Below are 24,013 nucleotides of genomic sequence, written 5' to 3'. Positions count from 1 at the left end.
TTCACTATGAGCTTTAAATAGTTTCTTTGGTCATTCTGTTTTATTCTACATGACAGTAAAATCATATTCTGGTTGAATCAGTCCTGTGGCAGGCTGTAGCAGGCTGTGGCAGGATGTGGCAGGCTGTGGCAGGCTGTGGGCAGGCTGTGGCAGGCTGTGGGCAGGCTGTGGCAGGCTGTAGCAGGCTGTGGCAGGCTGTAGCAGGCTGTAGCAGGCTGTGGCAGGATGTGGCAGGCTGTGGCAGGATGTGGCAGGCTGTGGCAGGTTGTAGCAGGCTGTGGCAGGCTGTAGCAGGCTGTAGCAGGCTGTGGCAGGCTGTAGCAGGCTGTGGCAGGCTGTGGCAGGCTGTGGCAGGCTGTAGCAGGCTGTGGCAGGCTGTAGCAGGCTGTAGCAGGCTGTGGCAGGATGTGGCAGGCTGTGGCAGGATGTGGCAGGCTGTGGCAGGTTGTAGCAGGCTGTGGCAGGATGTGGCAGGCTGTGGCAGGTTGTAGCAGGCTGTGGCAGGATGTGGCAGGCTGTGGCAGGATGTGGCAGGCTGTGGCAGGTTGTAGCAGGCTGTGGCAGGCTGTAGCAGGTTGTAGCAGGCTGTGGCAGGCTGTAGCAGGCTGTGGCAGGCTGTGGCAGGCTGTGGGCAGGCTGTGGCAGGCTGTAGCAGGCTGTGGCAGGCTGTAGCAGGCTGTAGCAGGCTGTGGCAGGATGTGGCAGGCTGTGGCAGGATGTGGCAGGCTGTGGCAGGTTGTAGCAGGCTGTGGCAGGCTGTAGCAGGTTGTAGCAGGCTGTGGCAGGCTGTAGCAGGCTGTGGCAGGCTGTGGCAGGTTGTGGCAGGCTGTGGCAGGCTGTGGCAGGCTGTAGCAGGCTGTGGCAGGCTGTGGCAGGCTGTAGCAGGCTGTAGCAGGCTGTGGCAGGCTGTGGCAGGCTGTGGCAGGCTGTAGCAGGCTGTAGCAGGCTGTGGCAGGCTGTGGCAGGCTGTGGCAGGCTGTAGCAGGCTGTGGCAGGCTGTGGGCAGGCTGTAGCACGCTGTAGCAGGCTGTGGCAGGCTGTGGCAGGTTGTAGCAGGCTGTGGCAGGCTGTGGCAGGCTGTGGCAGGTTGTAGCAGGCTGTGGGCAGGCTGTAGCAGGCTGTGGCAGGCTGTGGCAGGCTGTGGGCAGGCTGTGGCAGGCTGTGGGCAGGCTGTAGCACGCTGTAGCAGACTGTGGCAGGCTGTGGCAGGTTGTAGCAGGCTGTAGCAGGCTGTAGCAGGCTGTGGCAGGCTGTAGCAGGCTGTAGCAGGCTGTGGCAGGCTGTGGGCAGGCTGTGGCAGGCTGTGGGCAGGCTGTAGCACGCTGTAGCAGGCTGTGGCAGGCTGTGGGCAGGCTGTGGCAGGCTGTGGCAGGCTGTAGCAGGCTGTGGCAGGCTGTGGCAGGCTGTGGCAGGCTGTGGCAGGCTGTAGCAGGCTGTGGCAGGCTGCTCCATGGTTCCCGGTTCAGTCTTAGAGGGAGAGTTTTTGGGGAATTTGTGTTCTCCTTTTAAATTAATGACTTCCTCCCTCTATCCAAAGAAAAATGATGCTAATTGGTGATACTATACCGACTATAAAACTGAATATGAGTGATCCCAAATAGGATAGATTGACAGACCTGCAAGTTATCTAAGAGGGAGTGGAATTAGGTATGAAGCTGTTCTATTTGAACATTTAACATTTACATAATTTTATGTAGAAGAACTCAGTGGTATCATGAGGTCATGGTAACTTTCCTCATGTCCCACACAGCTTTGTGTCTAAAATAACATCATAGTAACTGGAGATCATTACAATAACTGCTCTTTAACGTTGCTTTTAACACATTGTTGTCATGATTTCACCACTGGCTGACAGGAGAAACTTTGGATGTCATTTGCTAAGGGCGAAGCCCCCCTGTGTTTAAATCCTAGAGACATTCCTGGTGCCAGCATAGGTATATGACTATCATAGTATGACCAACATTGTGATAAATGTACATATAAGACAACTGTCCACACATTAGAATTCTATTTTAATAAATAATTTGCAGCATCAGACACAAAAAATATATACAACTTGAGGTTGATGAGATAATCATTGTAGAAACTCAGCAAAATGTGTCATAGACAAACATTCACAATTGAAATGGTTTAGAAAATGGCCACTTCTTAATAGAAGAAGGTTCGACACATTAGTTCATTAGCCACTGAGTGCACGACAAACCACCCAGCTGGTCTGTGTTGATCCAAACAAATATCAAAGGGAGTTGACCCATAGGGCTCAAGAGTTCAAACGCTTTGGCTTTGTCAGACTCTTGAACAACCTGCTGCTCTGACTGTTTTCAGGGCTGTTTAATGACAGAAATGTATGCTGGTGGATAAGTGAGTCAGCCCCAGGATAAAAAAAATGGGAACAATGGTGATATCTGAAACTTAATCCAGGTTAAAAACCTGTCTTTTATGCACGAAATCTGCATGCTAACTTTTAACATATCTTGCTTTAATTTTTTATTAAGGGAGAAAAACTGCTCCATTCTTACTCAGTTCTGTTTGAATATTTGACACTAATTTGCATGACAAGCAAATTACAGCGATTTTTTTGTATTATTTAGCACTTCTGCTCCTTTTATTAGTGGGACAGTTGAAGATCACAACATTTTTGGCACAATTTGATATTCTGGCTAAGAGTTCCATGACAGCTTGGGTACAAAGCTAAACTAAGCAAGTTAGCTCAACTTCGCCCACCATTTAGGCTAAGCAACTTAGCTAATATTCCAAGGTAAGTGGGTTAGATAATTTAGCCAACCCTCTAAGCTAAGCAAGTTAGCTTAATTTTGCTAATCTTGCAAGCTAAGCAGGGTAGCTCAATTTAACCTTCTAAACTAAGAAGCCAGCTTAAATTAGCTAACGTTCCAGGTTAAGGAGGTTAAAAAACTTTTAAGGGTTTTTCTGAGATCTTTGAATCTGTATTTAAACTTCTTACTGCCATTTCAGCATCATGGCAATTCTTTAGCTCTGGTACAAGGGCTATTTTAACTCTGTATTAACAGGGTTTAGATAATCTCTAAACAAAATTATATATTTTAGAAATGTATAGAAAACATGGTTTTTTAACACCTCTGTGTTTATAGTTCAACTGATTTTGTCCACTAAAAATAAATGTTGTGGTTGAGAGACATACATTTAGAATATCCTGAATGGATTTATTTTAATGTGAAATTGCTCTGTGAAATTCTAGGTTTTGTGTTTGGGGATAAAAAAATAGAATTGTGTTAATTTGAGGTGTTGAGATTAAAAACAATGTAGACAGAGCCAGATTAGTCACATCTCCAGTATTTTTGCTAAGCAATGCTAAAAGCCTTTTGACTTCTGAGAACAAACAGAACTTGTAAAGATTTAAATTCAGCTCTTAAAAAAAAAGTATCTTCCCAAAATATCAAACCGTTCCTTCCATTTGTTTTTATAACAGTTTAATTGGAAATGTGACATATAAAAATGGAATTAATGCTGAATAACCCCTCTTAAATATATTGGAAAGGAACTTTGTCAACAAACAGCTCCGGCTCTGAACACCAGACCTGGATCAATTTATTACTACATATTTTTCCACATCCTCACTGTGATTGCTTTCGTCTATCTAAGTTCAATTTCATTCCTTGTGCAGGGCACGATCAATAAAAGCCAGAAAATAAATCTCAGGTACCAATTTGAGTCAAGTCTGATACATGCTGGTGAACTGGAAACATGGCCATTAAACTGTGACATACCGAATTGGCAGGCCTGGCCATAACACACTCACTTTTGTCTGGATCAAATATGACCCATTCAACTTTACTGAGTCCAGAGAGCCCTCTCTTCCTTTATGTCCACCTCATTCTTGTTGAGCATTGATGAGAGAACAAAAATCTGAGGGCGGCAGGAAGAAGCTTTTGAACATCTATACCTTTGATATTTGTGGTTCAGACCTCGTCTCCACCTCTTCAGCTTTAGCTACAGTTGATCTCTTCTTGTGGAAAGAAAAGTGGTGCAAACAACTGCTTTGTATGACTGTAGCATATAAAAAGAGACTAAATCGTACCGAAGGGATGGAGGTGGAGATCTCAGGGTCCACATTCTATTGGTCTGTTGCAAGCTGCAAAGTGGAGCATTATGGGTAATAATTGGTCTGTACCTTCCAGTGATCTGGTCTTTGGCCTGTTCTGAGTTTGGAGACAGAATCATTAACACTGAAAAATTCTAAATGGTCCATGTCTACTTTAATAACTTACATAATCTCCCTGCCTACTTTGAAGAACTGCTCTGGAGTCACAGAAGCAATAAGAGGAATAAAATTACTGGAGAAGACAGTTAAAAGATCCTATAAAACATTACTCAGTTCAGCAGCATTCAGAGAATTTTTCTAAATGATTTATTCCAACGGGCAAAAGATCACCTGACTTCCAAAAGGTTAGAAAGTTAACTATAAGCTATTTCTGTAATATTTCAAACAAGATCACTGATATAGAAATCAAGTATTTAACAGCATTATTTATGGAAAGTTTTGCAACTTGTAAATACTTTTGGATGCCAGGTAAGAGAGTGTCACTTCTTTTCTGCTGGATTTCCTCCAAATCTTGTACTGTCTTGGATGAACTGACCGCGAATGTGATATTTAGACGTCTACACAAGTGCCTGCAGCAAATGCCTCGTAAGGTAGTCTATTGTGAATTTTGACATGTGTTAAGGATCTAAATCCTGTTTTAAATCCAGTCTTTGTTCATCTTCAGTATTTTTATTATTTAGGTGGCTTCCAGAATTTACTGGCTTTAAATGGGACCTTATACTCGAGAAAAGTTAAACGCATTTCAGCCAAACCAAAGTTTTGATTTGCATTTCCGGCAATCCATTGAGCAGTTTTCTTTAATGTAAATTATCCTTTATTTCCTGGTAACTGATTATCATTACGTTGATAAGCAAACAGCTACCAGAGATTACAGCAGCTCAGCTGATAAAAACTAATAAAATCTAAGACCTCTGACACTTTCTGTTTTTTGAAGCCCACATTTTTGCATCATGTTCCTTTAAGATAACTCTAATTTAGCTAAACATGGTGAAAAGATTAATCTTTATGCCATATGGGTATCAGTTCTTCCACATGTATTTTTTACTTACAGTACAGCCAGTATTGGCTGATGTGCAGTTTTATCCTCTAAGGTGTTAAACATTTGATAACTGAATTTTCTCTTTCTCTCAAATTTACACAGAATTGAATCTTTTGTGAGTCAGAGAGTCATAGTTATGTCCAGTGGAGGAATTGCTCTGTTTGTCAGATGTCAATAAACAGGGGATGGATAGAAGGAAGAAGTATGAAACAGAAGACTGGCAAGTTGGGGGCCTGCCTGTCAGGGTTTTCCTCTCAAACACTTTGTTTGTGGTATCCAGCCATTTACACCTAAAGATGGATGTTTTTCCATATTAAAACCCAACGGTAATGTACTGATGGTCTGATTAGCTCATTAAATGATTAGTTTCTAGACAAAGCTGATAGATATGCAAAACTATTAGTGTTCCCTTTTTTCTTTGTTGTCTTTCACCGTCTGGTTTGAGCAAATTTTGACCTGCAGACAGAAAACCCCGTAGCTGAGGGACTTGAGGAGAAAAGGGACTGAAGTAATGGCTGGCTTTGACTAAAATCTCTCATGGTCTGTGCCTTCTTTGAGCCATTATTGTGCACATATCATCTCTGTGAATTCCCATGTTCAGCTTGTTTAAACACAAGACTCAATCAGACAGAGATGAAGATCTTAGAAAAAAATGTAGTTTAAAACTCTTTCTTGGATTAATTGGTGAAATTGATGATATTATTGAAGGATTTTTGTAAAAACTTTTGGAAGTTCTGAGTTTATTTGTTCCCAAAGTGGTGGTCAACAAAAGCAGTAGCCTGACAGATGTTTGGGCTAAAGGCTTTCACCTTCTTTTGAACTCTTGTTTTAATCCTCTCCAACAACTCAAGAGACCCCAGCGACCACCAGATGTCACTGTCAGTCCACCAGAGACCAGTAGTAGTTCTACATTCCTTCATCTTCGGTCCTCTCAGGTAAACTTGGACGGTAGCCTTGAGAAAGTTTCCTTTTCTGTCAGCTGAATAGTTTGAATACACATGCTGAAAAGGTTCATTCAGGTGGATTTCATGACTGCTGCTGTCAAGCTTGATGGCACAAAATATACTTGGTTGAGTTTGCTTTGTGTGGAGCTCAGACTGCATTTTGACTCTGTGAGGGCTTGAAGCTGAAGTCTGACTCCTGGTTGGTGCTTGACTCTGTAACCTGCATCAGTAGGACTCCACTGGGGGGCCATTTGACTTTATACCAAGTTAGCAATGAGATAGTGCTTCACTGGTTGTCTCACCTCCTGCCCCCTCTCTCAGCTGATCCCCACGACATATAGCACATTTTGTGATCAATGAGCACATTTATATACACATAAAGGCCTGACTTCATTATCAATTTATGGGCATTTTGAGAAAAAGAAAAAAAAAGACATTAGAGATATTAGTTTTCTCTCATTTTTTCCCCACATGAATATGAATAGTGCACTTCTGTGTAGAGATGAGGCCCCTCAACCTTTCAGAATAGCCACTACCACTACAGCCACACACCTAAAACTGGTGCAAAGTCTGCAGTCTGCAAGCACCAGCTAGTCAAAACGCTGCTCAGCCGGGTTGAAAAGGAGACAAACAAAGAAGGAGCATGCAGTCACACGCTGCTTGTGTGTTCTGTGGAGGCCGGGCTGTAGCTGATGAGCGACAGCTCCTGCTCCAGCTCTGTTTCTGGCTCTGTTTCTGAAAGCATACCAACATTGTGGCATTCGGAGAGGCTCTGTGACACCAACCCTATTTGCGTCCCATCATCAGTTGTGTCTTCTGGGTCCACCGTCAGCCTCCCATTGTCCCCCCTGCTGCCATTGCGACAGTTACTGTTGCGGTCCACCCCTGCTTTCCCATGACTGCTTGGGAGAAGAGGGGTCACGGCGTGCGAAGGGCACTGTGGAGGGACCAGGAGGGTTTTACAACCCTGTCCGGCTGCGTTGGCCCCAACTTTGTACTGACACTTGATGTAGCTGGAGAACGCTCTCCTGTAGGTCTTATTGAAGAGGGTGTAGACCAGAGGGTTGACTCCGGAGGAGATGTAACCCACCCAGACGAAGACGTTTAGGAGGTCATGAAGCAGTGACTCATTGCAGGAGCCGCGACACAGGACGAAGGTGACGTTGGTGATGAAGAAAGGACACCACATGATGAGAAAGAGGAAGAAAACGATTCCCAGGACCTGAAGACAAAGAGACGAGGGAAGACAAATAAAAAAGAAGGAAGGAGAAAGAACAGTGAAAAAAATCTTAAAATCCCTCTTGAATTTCTTTATTGTAACACAAGCAGCATATAGTATGACTGATGCCTCTTGTCCTGATTATGATGATTGTTCCCTTTAAATTTTTTTCATGGATATAAAGTGTCTTGGTTTTCATCCAAGACTAATTAGAATTTAGTGGACCTCTTGGTGAGCACTCCAAGCTCTCTGGCACTCCAAGCATTTTGATGCTGCTCAAAGTGTCTGCATGAATTTGATAATATGAGACAGGAGCTCTTTAAATTTGTCACAAGGAAACATCTGCATCTGCAAACCTCACAGCTCCTGGCACTCTGAAAAATACAAATGGGATATATTCACTGGCAGTGACAACTTAACAGAACAGAAGAAAAGTAAATGGAAGTGGATTCAGAGAATTTTGCTTCACTACAGCAGACACTTGCACAATGGAAGAGAGAAGCTTTCAAAGCAATCCCTCAACACTGTGTAAGATAATGTTTGCATCTGCAGAGTTTGGATTTATTTATGCTACAGGTATCTGCGTGCATCACTCTTTTCCTACACAGAATAACAATAGTTTTACTAATGATAAGGATTTGAGGTATGCAACCAATATACACAAGCTTGCTTGCAGTTCTCCATAAAGCTAACATGCTTTAGAGATGATGCTGGTTGAATGTTGAAATGGGTGAAAGTTAGCTTAAACTATAAAATGGATAATCCTATTCGATTTCTTCATGGAGGGCAAAGCCAAAAAACAACAACAACAACAAAAGTAAATGAATAAATGAAGCATAAGTCCAAACAGCTGCACTAGAAAATGTCATCATTTTTAACACTTAAGTGATATAGGGCAGCTGTAGCTCAGGAGGAAGAGCAGTCGTTAACCAACCGTAAAGTTGGTGGATCGATTCCATAAATGCCGAAGTGTCCTTGGACTAGACACTGAACCCTTAGTTGCCTCTAGATGTGTGTGTTGGGCAATGAAGGCGTGTGATGGATGAAATAAAAGCACCTAATATACAACAATAGAAGTGTGGTATGTGTGTGTGAATGTGACATGTAGTGTAAAAGCAATTTGAGTTGTCAACATATGACTAGAAAAGTGCTATATAATTACAGTCCATTACCGTTCCCCCATAAACCAGAGCTCTGTCCACTTGGACTTATGTCACCTCAGGACAGAGCAAAACTAAAGCGCCAACACAAGCTAGACTCACCAACAAGTCAGGTTGTTCTCTTTTATTTAGGAAGCCTGTCCCTAAATAACAGTAAAAAAGCTACAGCAAGTGTAGACTATGGTGACGTGTTGCTAACTCTGCAGCTCCTTTTTGGAGTATCTCTTGTTTTGTTTTTATTTTCCACCAACAAGATGCTTTGATTCGATCTTACCTGCTGCAGAGCGCTCTCATTTTTGGAAACTCAGAAACTCGTGGTCTAGATGCAAACACTGCACAAATAAATAAAGAAATGGGCGTGGAATGTGTTTTCATAAATAGAAAAAAGGAGTCACATATCAGACACTGTGTTTCAATGAATCTACCAGCTCTGTAGAATAATTCTGAATAATTCAGTCAAGATATGAACATCCCAAATTTTTTTAATGTGCTCTGCATGCCTACCCCCCTCCATAAAAGCATGTCACAAATAGAATAAAAAGTGGTTTCGTAAGTGGTAGTTTTTCAGCAGAACTTGGTCCAATGTGGTCTTGGTCCCCAAAAGGAGTGGATTCACTGTTTTTGAATATCACAGATCGGAATCTAAGTTTGTTTGCGTAAGGCTGCGTCTGAACGTTTCTTCCAACCACGCTTATAGACAAAGTTAAAAACCAAACGGCCTGATGTTATTTACTTTATTTAAATGACGGCTTGTCATTTCAGACTGTACATGGTCGTGCACTCACTGCTGTAACTCATCAGGGTACTCAAACCCCTCCACCACTGTAAGGTGGCATTTCACTTATAATCATGAGCTGTAGTGACTGAAGTTTCCTGTGCAGGGTGGCTGTGCTGTCCTTTAGACATAGGGTGAGAAGCTCGGTCATCCGGGAAGGGAGAAGACCTCCTCCACATCAAAACGTGCCACAGCATCTGGTAAGGATGCCTCCCTTGTGAGGTACTCTGGGCATGTCTAGTAAAGAAAAAAAGCTCCACCAATTTCTGGTTTTTATCTACATTTTAAGAGTAATAAGATCTGAAGTCCTGATCACTGTTTAGCTTGTGGGTCTGGGCGAGTGAGTCTATGGTCGCTCGCTCACAATTTTCCTCCACCCAGATGTGCAAAGACAGGTGTGCACACACTGGTGAACACACTACCAACAGAGGACAAACAGAGATGATGTGTTCAAAAATAATTTACATAAATATCACAAGGTTACCCCACACCCCACCAACAAATACAAGGTACCCCGTTTACAGCTACAGTTCTCACCAGCGTCTCTGCTCTATCGATAAAGAGCCGATAGCATAGATCTAAACTGCAGCTGGATCTCAACCACGCCTTTTCCAAGGCCCCGCTCAAATTCTGATTGGTTAGTAAAGCGTTTGTGAGCAAAGCAGCGCTCCTCTCACACCATCGGTAGATGAACTCAAAGTGACAATAGTCCACATTAGTGCACACATAAAGTCGTTAAATTACCCACACCCCCTTTGTTTTTCTTTGCCACAAAAATCACCAGTAATTTTGTTAATATGAAAAAAAAGTTAAAGAAATCTGTGAAAACCACAACTCAATAATAAAGTCAAATACTACACTGATTAGAAGTTATAGAAAGCAGCTGACAAGTTGTAATGTGTATGCAAGATAATTTGCCATCTATGAAACTCTGTAAGATAAACCAACAATCACTCAAGTTTTATTCTCACCTTTGAGGCCCGCCTCTCATTTTTTATGGCCTGCATCATCCCCCGTCGCCCATGGCAACCTGATGGGTCACTCCGGCCTGGACCAGCAGCTGGAGAGCTGAGCTGCGATGTCACTTCGGAGCTGGGAATGATGCTGATGCTGTCTGAGGTGGAGGCGCTGAGCAGAATGCCGGACTCGGTGCCTTTCAGGCAGCTCAGGGTATTTCGCCTGCTCTGAGGGGGCGGGGGCTTTAACTCTGTGGGAAAGGCAAAGGAAAAGCATCCTAAATATCTACGTAGGCAATAGTTTGTGGTTGGAAAAAAAACTATTCTTACAAATATTTAAGAGAATAATCAACACACCAACACTGGAAAATGAAAACTATGCATGTAAGTAGAAAACTAAAAAAAACCAGTTCCACAGTAGCTGCTAATATAATTACTTCCAGTATAAGAACCAGTGAAAGCATGCCAGATTTTCCTTTGGCAGTGCTGCTCAAACATTTCTCTGTCTGGAATGGACAGAATATGAGGTGGAAAATGGGGACAGACTAGCACATCTTGTAATAATATTTCTCAATGGAGCAAGTATGTGGGCCAAACTAATAAGATCAGATTTTGGCTCTTGGAAAAATCCGTTTTATGTTACGACCTCCCAAACACACAATTTCCAGTGATTCCAGTGAGATCTTTGTCAAAGTGTTACAAAACAAAACCTTTGTCCAGACAGGGGCACACAGCCACATTTCTAACCGGCAAGGAATCCATCTAGGAATCTCTCAAAAAGGTTTAAACAGGGACATGATGAATACATATTTCATGATATGCTCAAACATTGATGCTAAAGCTGCAGATAAGCAGAAAGTCCGCATCTTTGCTACTTAGTGATCCATGTAGAAGACATGTGATCAGACATGTAAGATTTGTTTCCCATACTCATTGGTGTACTACTGCTCTATCTCCCAAGCCACAGCTCCACTAAATCCTCACCACAAAGATAAATAAACTAGATCCTAGAGGTGAAGAGGAAAACTGCCCGGGAGCAAGACAAATTCAATGCTGATATTCTAATTGGAAGTCAAGGAGTGTTTGCATCCTCAGCCTTAGAGGAGTGTTTGCATCCTGTCTGTGACCAGCAGTCAGTTTAAAAGCCAGTGCACATGATGGTATGGGGGTGTTTAAGTGCACTGGTCATATGTAAATTGCACAGCTGTGAAGACCTAATTAATGCTGAATACTATACACAGATCAGCCATGAGATTAAAACCACACATTGCAACGCTCCTCATCTTCTTGGTTCTGATGGAGAAACCTGCAGCCTGGCATTCAGATGGATAAAACTTTGACAATTCACAATGTACCCAACCTCAGTTTTCCTCCCCATGGGTGGTAAACCCACATGAAAGTGGCGGACCATGGCTCTGTTGGGTTGGGCCCCACCATTTCCAGTCTTGGCTCATGAAAGGTGCCCCAGTTTCTGTCTTCCAGGGAAGGTGTCTAATTTATCCTGTGGCCAGTCCAATAAGTTCTTTTTATTTGATTCTAGACTTAGCCTTTCCGTGAGACCAATGTACCTACTAGGTGCCGCTGATGCCACAGACAACAAAGCCCTCTAATTTAGGGATCCTTATCTCCAGTCCTCAAGGCCCACTGTCCTACAGACTTTTGATGTTTCCCTGCTGTGACACACCTGACTCAAGTTAATGAATTAGTAGCAGACACATGCAGAGATTCATTTTATTTTATTTAGGTCTGTTGCAGCAGGGAAATATTTAATAGCTACAGGATAGTGGGCCTTGAGGACCAGGGTTGGGGATCACTTCTCTAATTCATGAGGGTACTCAAACCCCCCCACCACAGTAAGGCAGCAATTCACAGCTGTTTTACGTTACTTTCTGCACTTATGATCATGAGCTGTGGTGACTGAAGTTTCCTGTGCAGGGTGGCTGTGCTGTCCCTTAGAGCTGGGTGAGAAGCTCGGTAATACAGCCTCCCTGGTGAGGTGTTCTGGGCACGTCCCATTGGGAGGACTTCCTAGGAAAGACCAAGGACACGATGGAAGGTACATCTCTTGGTTGGCCTGGGAATGCTTCGGAATACCCCTGGACAAACTGGAAGAAATGCTGGGGAGAGGAAAGTCTGGCCTTCCCTGTGTAGGCTGCTGCCTGTGACCCGGCCTTGGTTTGACAATAGAAAATTGATGGATGGATGGATGGATGGATGGATGGATGCTTTGACAAATGCTTAGTGTTTTCGTAAAATAAAGATTTAGGAATTTTGGACCATTTTCAGCTGAATTAAAATAAGCTAATATTTTTCTTCTTTTTTGATTCATATTTTACTTGGTGTCCAAATGTTTTGGGAAACACAGTATCATTGGACCTTCTCTTTTCCCCATTTTAGATTATTTAATTTTAGATTTAATCTACATTAAAGAGTAATAAGATTTGCAGTCCTGATCACTGTTTACCTTGTATGTCTGGACCAGTGAGTGTATTGAGCTGAGGAAGGTGGAATGTGCTCGGCGGGGGCTGCAGTGTGTTTGTGATTGCTGGTGTGTTCAAAGGCTGCTGGGAGGATGTCTTTGATTCATACAGGAAGACTGTGGCCTGCCTCTGGAGCACCTGCAGGGGGAAAAGATTGTGAAGATGCTGTAAAAAGGACATGTTTGGCTAGCATACAAGCACAAACATAAACCCACACTTGAAGGCCTACCTGTATAGTGAGGCAATATGTCACTACCATGATGACCAGTGGGATAAAGAAGGCCACAAAGGAACCAATCAGCATAAAGCGTTCCTCATTGAGGGCACAGCTGCCATTGACAAAGACCTTGTCCTCATTGTGGAGGCCGATCACTGGAATGGGCATCGACACACCTGAAGAGGACGACAAAGATAGTAGTAAAAAATTTTTATTATTTTCTTGAAGCATTTATTCAGATGTTTTAATGTAGTTCTGTTTCTGTTTATTTTCAACATAGTGATGTGGACATAAAGTAAAACAGCACTTTAAATCTATTACCTTGTAGTAGACTGAGATCTACACTTGTTACACTACTTTTTTTGCTTCATTTGGACATTTATAGGAAACACTAAAAGAGAGGTACGTTGATATTTTTTCCAGCAATTCCACCTGAATTTTCACTTCAGTCTCAAGGGAACTTGTGAGAGGAAAATGTTTTCATGATGTTTAGCTACCTACTAGTATATCTGAGTTAGTCGTTTCTCTTGTGCTTGCTCCATGAAATATAATCCATTTCAAACAGACTGTTTTGCTGTTAATAAATTATGTGTCCTTCCTCTAACAAATAACAACGAACATAAGAGACCTTGAACATATTGTCTGTGCCCTGTATTTATGAAAGGGAACCTCTAACTATCCTTCTATCGTATAAGCCCTCCCCACCAATAACTTAATAACTAAAAGGTATAGTCATCTATTCTTCACCAGCAACACATATACTGATATTTGCACATCTTACATGTGATATACATGCCTCCCCTTTAATGTGACACCAAAACTACTCAAATAGACCTTGTGGTTGCAGAAAAATACTCTTTTTATAATGGGTATACAATTTTCAGGCAGAGATCTAATAAACAGGCACAGGGCTCAAATGGTTAAAGAAATACCAGTTTCGTCATCACCTTAAAGTCAAATTAGCTACTTAAAACAAAGTACTTGGGGAGAGAGTCATTACCTGAGAATATTTGTATTTGATTAATGTTACTTGAAAATGCAACATTATCTCTCCAGAACTAATCTGAAGCACATTTGGTGGCTGGCAAATTAAGCTGGTAAGTGTCAATTTTTATAATAATGACAGTTGAAAAAAACCTCCTAATGTATTGCAGAATAACACATTAGGCTGGTAATGAGAGCTACACCTGTTATAAATCAACATGCTGTTAGTGTTTTTAAAAACTATTAGTGTGTAATGGATGTTTGTTGAGGTACTGTGGTGCTGTTAGAGGATGCTGCAGATAAAAGACTAAAGAGAGAATAAGCTTTTCAAGACTGAGCTGATTTTCTGACCTATGATAATAATACTGACTAATGTTCCCCTTTTGATTTTAACGGGTTCTCTGTTTGTCTCTGCTGACATGAGAATAGAGACTCAGGGGAGAGAAAAAAATGCTTGTTTTTAGAGCTGCTGAAAACAAGACAAACACAGCAGGTTTTCTCAGCCCTCTCTCAGATGCATTAAGCCCAAAGTGTGGGCTGGTATAAGTGCAAGGTACATCATTTTCTCCTGCACTGCCACTGTCCAGGCCAACATCAAAATGCAATTTGGAGCGGTGGCGGCTTCCCAAATGTGATTGTTACAATTGACTGCACATGCACACCAAAGCACCTCCTAGGAATATGAATTTGCCTACATTATGAGCAGGTATTTTTCTTCTGTAAATGCCCAAATAACCTGTGAAAGCAAATAAATCTGACTAATGAGGCTGTCTGGTGGTCTGGATCGAGTCATAATTCATTTATCCTGTTTCAAATAGTGTGTGGAACAGAATTTAAGATGTTGATGCACATAAATTGTTTACCACTCCCGTAAAGGCATGAAAACTCCATTGAATTAGGAGAAAATAACAGAAAATACCCAACCCACCTGCACAGGGCAGGTGTCCTGGCCAATAAATGAACTGTTATTTACAATGATTTACCCCTTGAGACAGAGCAGTGCCGGATGGGGAACTCCTGGATCCTTTATGAGGCAGTTTACAATTTATGTTTGAGGGTGTAATAATAGAATTTACACTGAACTTTGTAATGTAATCTGAAAATGCAACTTCAAATGCTAAAAAGCCAACTCATTGTCCACAACAATTATAACATCATTCCCAAACACTTCACACCAGTGAAGGCAATTTTGATAGCTTTATTTAATTTATTCAATGCAAATAAAGAGATGGAGTCACTGTTTACCACCAGTTCTTTTGGATGTTTTTTCTTATTTTTCTTCTCTACTGTCACAATATAATTCTAATTTGTAAAAATGAAAATGGATGATCTTGAACTTACCATGCAAACTGATTAGACATAAGGAATGATAATTTGGCAACACAAATAAATATGAATGCCACAAAAGTGGAATCCATCACAACTTTCTCTTTTTCAGGTACACAAATAAAAAGATATCTAATCAGCCAATCACATGGCAGCAACTTAATGGATTTAGGTATGTATTCGGGGCTAAGATGACTTGCTGAAGTTCAAACTGAGAATCAGGATGAGAAAGAAAGGGGAGTATCATTGTTGTTAATGCTAGTTGGGCTGGTCTTTTCAGAAAAAGAATCTATAATTAGAAAAATATTTCCTGGTCTGATGAGGCAGCGTGATGAATTTGTCAGTTCATAGTTGGCACTGCAATAAGGATCCATGTGTTTTTGATGACCGTTCGTTATGGGACCTCGCTTCTGTATTGGTAGATGAGGTAATAAAGTTTTTGTTAGTTACAACTCATGTCATCTCATCAACCTTGAAGAACTGAAGCAAGTAGGGGCTAGTCTAGAATTTTTATCAGATCCTGAATCAGTCCCATTCTCAGTGTGATTTGACCCACCGTATGCGCCACAACGTAGCTAATAAAACTAAGAGAGAAAGGGATGGTTTTCTGTGACAGTATGAAATATCCATGCTTGCACAGATGAGAGTAGCCAATACAATCAATCTCAATATAGAGAACCCAAAGACCTTTGCAGTACCATAGACAAGCCAGTGGAAAAACATAAAGGTGTAAAAATCACAAATATAGACTATATGTGCAGTGTAATAAAAATTAAATTAGTCAATCAATACATGAAAATGAGGAGCTCATAGTGTTAATAATTAAGTAACTAGAAATATATAATGTTTTGTTATGTAAGCTGAAATTTTATAGAACTTACAAATCCAGACGGGCTTAACCAACCTCCATGTCAAACAGTTCATGTTGTTATATGAGAGAAGACAGCAGGAGAAACCTTCCTCTGGATGGTTCATCGATAATCCTTCAGCACTGATGGCTGTGAGCCCTCTCAAACCTCAATCACAGCAGTATGTGGAAGTGAGGACCCTTACGAGGGGTCAACAAATACCAGAAGGAAAACAGAGATGTATATAATAATAAAAGCAGTCAGTTGTGAAGGACAAAGACAGAAAGACTGAGGCAAAGATCTTACCCAAAGACTAAACGCTTTCTCAAATAATCCATTAAAGATGTTTTCTGCACTTCTGTGCTGGTAAACTGGCTTCTTTTACACTTTTTGTGCACGGCCAGGAGAGCAAATTAAACTTTAAGGAGACAAAAGCAATTTTCAAAACACAAATAATGTTTCAACATCTAGAAAATAAAGAAAAATGTATTTAAAGAAAAGGCTAGATAATTAATAGTGAACAATAATGTTTTTAGAATGAGTCATTAACGTCTGCAGTTCATATATCTGTTTCTTCCATCCACAGCTCTTCCAAACATTGACTATGGTTTGGTGTTTTCTGTTTTTACATTTTTTGTTTAAATAAATTAATAAATAAAATAAACTACCTGAAAATACAGGACTGAAACCAAGGTTGTTTGGATTGTTCTCTCAGTTGGTCATTAGTCGCTCTACTGCATTCTCTTCATAGAGGACTCACTAGGGAGCAGCGATAGAGCGGCGGATGCAGTTCACACATTTCTTGGATGCTGTGGTGCTTCATCACTGTGCACCTGATGTTCACATTTACATGTTGCATAACTAACTGCAGGCAGGATAGGTAGACGTTAAGTCTGAGCTGAGGGTCAGCACAACTGTGCAGTTTTAGCTTGTGACCATGTTAGATTTCTTTTCACATCCTTAATAATCCTTTAGTCACATCTTTTAAAATGGCTCTTTATCCACTTATATGAACACTGATTACAGTTGTAACAATTTAATAATCTTAAATGTATTAATAATGAATGACTATATACAACAAAAATAAATCAAATATGTCAAAGCATAAAACTGTTTTAGAGCCCTGGTGGCCTTGATGTTATCACATGCAAATACATACTCCACAAGAAGGAGTTTATTTGTTTTCTCAAGGTGGCAAAGAAAGAAAAGATGTCGTGGCTCAGAAATGTTATATTTCATTAGAACCATTGTCCATGGCACATGCGTGATTGCCTGGTTCGTTGTCCATGTCTTTGGATTCCACACATAATGTGTCTTCCTCACAGCCTCGGCCAGCTGTTCCTTAAAATTATCCAGTCAACCTTCTTATATCTTCGTACCACCAGTCTTTTTCCCCTTAACCACGGACACTTCTGATTTCTGATCAATCACACAATGGCTCCAAAAAAGAATAAAAAAATAAATAAATAAAAACTCTACCAAGATGATGTGTCAAGAACAAGCTGCGAGTATTCCTAAACCCGAAATGTAATTGGGAGAGAAAACAAATTTTTCTGTTCTTGTGGAGTATGTACAATCCCTATGTTTAATACTAATAATCAATACGACTTTTATGGTGCCTTTTGAGGCACTCAAAGTGCTTTACATTCACACACTGGTGGTAGAAAGCTACATGTGTAGCACCTGTTGCCCTGGGGCAGACTAACAGAAATGTGGCTGCCAATCTGCGCCAAGTCTTTCGCTGACATTACGCCAGTGATGCCACCGCTGGTGTCTTGCCCAATGACACGATGTTGAAGTTTCAAATGCTGTTCCTGCACACATTTGATCAATAACTGATCAAATCCAGTGTCTCAGAACAAATAATTTAGCTCCTGAAACATCTGATAAGTATCAGAATAAAGAGACTTTTAGTGATAGCTAGCTAGTTGTTGCTAGCATTAGCAGACGCTGTCATTTCGTGGCTTAAAGCTCCAGTTCATGATGGTCTGTTTCATTTACCTTGTCTATCATATAAGTTTGTACACTACATAGTGAATGAGAGCTTTTTGTTAAAATTTCATTAGAAAACGACTGACTCAGTCAATCACACCAGCCCTTCTCACATGAACCCTTTGTTTGCCTGGAAATTCTGGTCTGTTTGGGGAGGTGTGAATGTGCAACCAAACTCTGATGCGGGTCAAAGAAGGGACTCTGGTTCACCTAAAAAATGGAGATCTCAGCTCGCTTCAAGTGAACCAGGTGCAAGAAGCGGACCACAAATTCATGGCGGAAACAGACGTTTCCCAGCTTTAACCAATATATGAGCCAGTTTTATTGTTCATTGTTTGTCTTGTCATTGTAATTCTTGATGTAGCACCTCAGTAAAGGAGGGGAATACGTTATTTAAACAGTTTGATTAGTTTGACTAAGTGCAGTCTGAAACCGGCTGCATGTTGCAACCTTAAGTGGCAACCTCCGCCGGTAAAATGTGAAGCCTGAATGTGAAGGGCAAAGAAATTGCAGTTCCCTCCTCATCCACTAGAGGCTGGCTCCAAAAGAGAGTCAATCCCCATAGACTCCCATGTTAAAAAGAACAACTTCACAGCAGAAAAAAACATGTTTAAAGCCTGGTACAAAAATCCATTTTAGGATTAATAGGTCAAGTTTACCTTCACGACAACTGTGAGGCAGGTGAGCTTTTTTTCTAACTCATCCGTTTGGATGTTATTTAATCTTGAAATTCAGCATAATTAGGGGGGTGTCCTTTTGACTCACATGCATCCAATATTCGCGGCAAGAAGGGAGAGTGCAGCACAACCGCGGGTTTTAGTCAGTTAACAGTGCGCCTTAGCTTAAGCCCGTCTACATCCATTAGCTGGTCAGATACTGTTAGCTCCGCGTTAGCTTGTTAGCTCTTAGCTACAGGTTGCTCAGAGTTCGATGGGTGTCAATCATCCACTCTCACTTTCACAGTCCCCCTCTCAGCTCCACCTCTTTGCCCATTTTTGGATTTCCCGGGACTGACAACACGCGTGACGCTACCAAGATGGTGATGGTAGGAACGCCCAACGAGCTTCACTTTTGCTCTTCAGAAACCTACGGGTGACGTTATGGAGGCTCCGTCCATCTTTTATATACAGTCTATGTGCGGCCCCCAGGTGAGCTGAATACCCAATCATACCGAATCTAGTGGACAATTAAATGTTCTTCCTTAAATCTTTTAAAGTCGTGTTTTTCCTGAAATGGGACTAATCTGACTATTATAAATCAAACTCAAACAACTGTTTGTCTTAATTATTTTTAAAAATCCATAATTAGACATTACAGCATTCATGTGAATGTTTGCAAACAGATGTTCTCAACTTGATAAAGACGTCTGCGGGGAGTAATAAAATACGTCAAGCTGAGGAAGTAATTAAACCTTTTAAAATGCACCACCCTTACCAAGTAAACAGAGCATCCATCTGGTGTTTTCCCAATTTAGAGCAATAACAGTAAATCCAAATGAAAACTGTTTCCCCTCAACTATTGCACATCCTTCTTAAAACATTTTGTTAATTAGCATCATTAGTGAATAAGTTCAAATAACAATATTACTACAGATTTCAGAAAACAGCTACAAAACAAACCAAATAAAAAAATATTTATGTTATTTTCTGAGTTAATAGCTAACTGATGACTAACTGGCTAAATTATTTCATGCATTTCAAGTTCACTTCAAATGAGTAGTCTGTCATGTCTAGATTGGTACTTGAGAGCACACGCTTCAGGCCATATGGATTTGAAAAGAGAAGAGGGACTGAAACTGGCCAGAAATGGAAAGAAAGGAGAAAAAAAAAAATCTCTCCACGGTAAGTGAATACACCCTCGAATGGATGTTTCATTGGTAATCTTTCTGCATTGATTACTTTAAGCTCTTTCAGAGCCTCAATCATAACTGAATGTTGTGGTGTTCAATCTCTCGACGACTTCAAAGAAATGCCAACAGGAAAACAGAGATTTTGTCTGATTCAAAAGTAGCTTATCTGAACACATTTAGTCACCCTTGAGAAATTTCTATTCCATGTAAAAGTGCAAAAACAAACTGTAGAGGTGTAATGATACTGCACATCATTACAACTGTCTAAAAGCATTACTTATCCACTTGCCTGTCTATTTTTTTCACCTTGAAAAATTACATAAATGTATGCAATGCCTTGTACTTACCACACCAGGAAATGTAAGTCACTGTGATTGCTTTGTATTATATCCTTTGTTCACTTTATCAGAAGCACATTTGAAAGAGCACTGTGACTGTAGATACATTTGCTTTTTAAACATGCAGTTCTGTGGAAAATTAGCTGTTACATGATCATAATTGCTGATTTACTTACCTCTGTTATACATTTTTTACTGCAAACCTCCTCTAAAAGAGCACACTAAAGAACTCAAGTGAACAAGCTCCAGGTTTGCACGATCTGACCGCAATCAAGGTTAGAGTTTGATTGATTCTAATACCTTTCTAAGACCATGAGTGAGCTGAACCATAGATAGTACCCGGTGGAGATGCGGTTAACAACATACCCAGATCGTTTTTAGAACATACAGTATTAGATTGCACATGGAAGTGACTTGTTTCCATAGTAAATTTCTCTCAGTGAGAAAGAGAAACATCTTATTCAGTGAGCAATGGCAACGATGCATCATGCAGATGTGACTTATTGCGGCCTTGGTCTGTCCAGTTTTACTATTTGATGGAAATATGACACATCCTGCATTGTTCCCTTATTTTTCAGGCCTCAGCTGTAACATAAGCCAAAGATTTCTGCAGTCCTTTGAAACTGACATGAACAATGTTCCACATGCTTACTGAAGGTCTTTGGACAATGGGCAATTTTCTTCAGTAATTTTCAGCTCAGTCCTTGTATCTGAAAATTTCTTTGAGGAAAATATATTTTTCTTTTGTAAAGCCACTCAGTACTGGCCTCAATAAATGAATAATTCAGGCATAAAAAGGGCTCCTTATTTCAAGGGATGGAGCAGTCGCATATCTACACATAACAGACAATTTAACAAGGAACCCATTTTAAACTACGACGGAGTACAAGGGCCTCACTGAGAAAAAAAAATGTGGGGGATGATTTTTTTTCTCCCTGCCTCACTTAGAGAATAAAGTCGAAATGTCCAGAATAAAATCAAAATTCAGTTTCAAGAATAAAGTTGCGATTTTGAGAATGAAGTGGAAATGAAGAGAATTGTTTTGACTGGCCGCTATGGAATAACTTGACCCCACGAGTTGTGCGGGAACTGCTGACATTAGCCGGTTCTTTATTACGTGCTCTCAGAACTGCTGCTCGGCCTAAGGAAAACCATAGAGGAAAACATCCTGAGTCAATGATCTAACATTTACATGCACATCCTGTTCCAGTGCTTCACATTTCAAAATAAAGTTCTGCTTAAAGCAGTTAACCAAAACTTTACATGAATAAAGTTGAAATCCACTTTCGAGAATAAAGTTGAAATGTTGAGAATAAAGTTGAAATGTGAATAAAGTAAACAGGGAAAGAATAAAGTTAAAAGGGAAAGAATTTCCTTGTCGCTAAAGTACAAGGTCACTAGCTCATTGACACTAGGGACTGTGTTTTAGAGAATAAAGCTGGTTAAAATTCATTTTAAAGACATTACTTTATTGTCAACATTTTGACTTTATTCTTAAAACTATATTTCGACTTTTTTCTCGACATTTCAACTTTATTCTCAAAACTGGATTTCAAGTTTATTCTCAACATTTCAAGTTTATTCTCTGAGTGAGGAAGGGAGAAAAAAATAATCTTCCACATTTTTTTTTCTTAGTGTGTCACTAAGATACTTCGTCGTAAATAACTGTGTATCAAAAAGCCATATAATTAGTTCCCATTTGTTTAGTTGCCTGTTTGAATAACACACACACAAACTAAATTATTATCTAGCTAAACAGGCTATCTCTAAAGAGCTAACAGTAGCAAAAAAAAAAAAAACATAATAAAAGCAATATCTTGGCATTGTTTGAAATGTGCCCTTACAAATATGAGGGCCCTAGATGTGGGACAAGTGGCCTTAAACAAAATTATCAACACCAGAGAAAAAAAAGTTTTTTGCCCTTAAGGAACAGGAAAACATCCAGCAAAATCCTGACCCATGAGCAGAAAGATACACCTGACTCCTCACTGAAGCCTCACCAGAAATAGTCTTCATGGAAGGGTGGCTGTCAAGAAGCCATTCTTAATGAATTAAAGGTTTACAGCTCTAGACTGACATGTCCCATACTGTCCTAACACAGTCCCTACCATTTATGAGAATTTGCATCTTGTGAATAAATGGCAGTAACTGACACTCCTTATACAGCAAACATCCATTATGTAAATACATAGTTAAACATATGTTTCCACTTTTCAAATTTACCAGAACACTTTTCACATTTCAGATTTGCTGTATATGGAATAATGTGTTGCAAGAAACAATCACACAAAATGTCCAAGTCATAATGAAAACAAAATGATTTACTTTTTGGAAACCAATCAAAATGTGTTTGTCAAGGTCGTAAAAAATTGCAATTCTATTGTAATCAGAGACTGAAATGTGATTGAAACACTTCTTGTCAAGCTGAGACAATTTGTATCATATAATGCATCTACTAATACATCATCCTTTGATTTTTATAATCCCCTCAAACAGCTGGGACCCTCAGCTCTGCAGATGCCAGGACAAGGGAAGCTGAGGACAGAGTAGATGACTAAGATTTACAGGATTCTGTTATATCACAGCATCATTACATCACAGTAGCTCAGATTAAAATGATCAAGCCTCTGAATCTTTATCTCCACATCCAGAACATCTTCAGATCCAGCATTTGATGTACAAGTTAAAATTGGAACTTGTTTACTTTTGCTTTTGTGCTTTGCTTCTAGTAACAAATTCTCATAAACAGTTTTATAGCTGACTTCAAAAAGCAGTGAGCTGATAATTCCTGACCAGTGGTTTGTCTAAGGTTTTATTTGATCATAAACAGCAAAAGGAAGGTGATTGGTTTATATAAAAATACCTTTCATAAAATGACTTCAAATGCTAAAATTGGGGTTGGGAAGCATTAAAAAAATCGAGTCCAAGCAAAAAAAAAAAAAACAAAAAGCAAAAAAAAAAAACTTTCTTTCTGTTTCATTTGTTATCTGCAGTTGGAAAAACACAAAGTTCAGATTTGTTTTTGAAAGCAGCATCAGTTGGTATGTATGAGTGCAGAAACCAGAACCCTTAAACCTCTTAGGGCTGAGATATACTTGCTGTTAGCGATGCATCCATGTTTGTATCATAGCTGCCACACTTTCCCATAGTTCCTTTTTCATGTAGATGTTGTGTTGAGTGCACGAGTTGCAATATTGACTGGAACACTAGAGGCGCTCATGTGAAGAGGAGAATGAACATGATGGATCAGATGTAAACACACTGGTGGATAGGTTTGAAGACCGTATCTCGGACCTTGTCCGCAGCTACCAGCAGCTTCTTCTCCGTTGCACAGTGACAAACACTTGTGCCAACAGTTGGTAACAAATTGGAAGTGTTTTGGAGGTTGATATCCCGGAAATACAATGTGACCGGTAGATTGACCTTTTTGCTATTTCAGAGTCGAAGTTACCTGGTAACGACATCACCTACTCTCGGCTTTCCGTGTAAGAGGTATAAACTCCCTCGTTTTTGCTGCAGTTTTGACGCACACCTTAATAAGACGAGGTGAAGATGAGGGTCATGTAACGGACTGATGGCTTTGGTGTTTGTTCAGGTGTTTTAAATCTGACCAGTGTCCAGTATCCAGTAATGCTAGAAAATGCAGAAACATAAATATAAATTCACTGATAAACCCATTTTCATCTTGATGGTGATGCATGCATGAAATGCAAAGCAGGGAGCTGTAAACTCATATCGGTTCTGCTAATGACAGGTTGTATATTTGTTATATATGTTATTGTTCTATAAAGGGACAAACACTGAA

General features: G+C 40.4%; 1 protein-coding gene across 1 annotated transcript in view; it reads right to left on the bottom strand.

Moving 5' to 3' along the window:
- Positions 1-4,596: 4,596 nt before the first annotated feature.
- The window catches only part of htr2cl1 (5-hydroxytryptamine (serotonin) receptor 2C, G protein-coupled-like 1), a 44,193-nt gene continuing 24,776 nt past the window's right edge, over positions 4,597-24,013 (bottom strand). Inside the window, exons 3-6 of the mRNA XM_041986022.1 lie at positions 12,884-13,047; positions 12,686-12,792; positions 10,190-10,427; positions 4,597-7,286 (exon numbers count right to left, since the gene is read on the bottom strand). Coding sequence (XP_041841956.1) covers positions 6,714-7,286; positions 10,190-10,427; positions 12,686-12,792; positions 12,884-13,047 — 1,082 coding nt within the window. The 3' untranslated portion in view covers positions 4,597-6,713. The remainder of the gene's footprint in view (positions 7,287-10,189; positions 10,428-12,685; positions 12,793-12,883; positions 13,048-24,013) is intronic.

This window comes from Melanotaenia boesemani, chromosome 5 (assembly GCF_017639745.1).
Source record: "Melanotaenia boesemani isolate fMelBoe1 chromosome 5, fMelBoe1.pri, whole genome shotgun sequence".
NCBI lineage: Eukaryota > Metazoa > Chordata > Actinopteri > Atheriniformes > Melanotaeniidae > Melanotaenia > Melanotaenia boesemani.
This window is presented reverse-complemented; position numbering and strand designations above follow the sequence as displayed.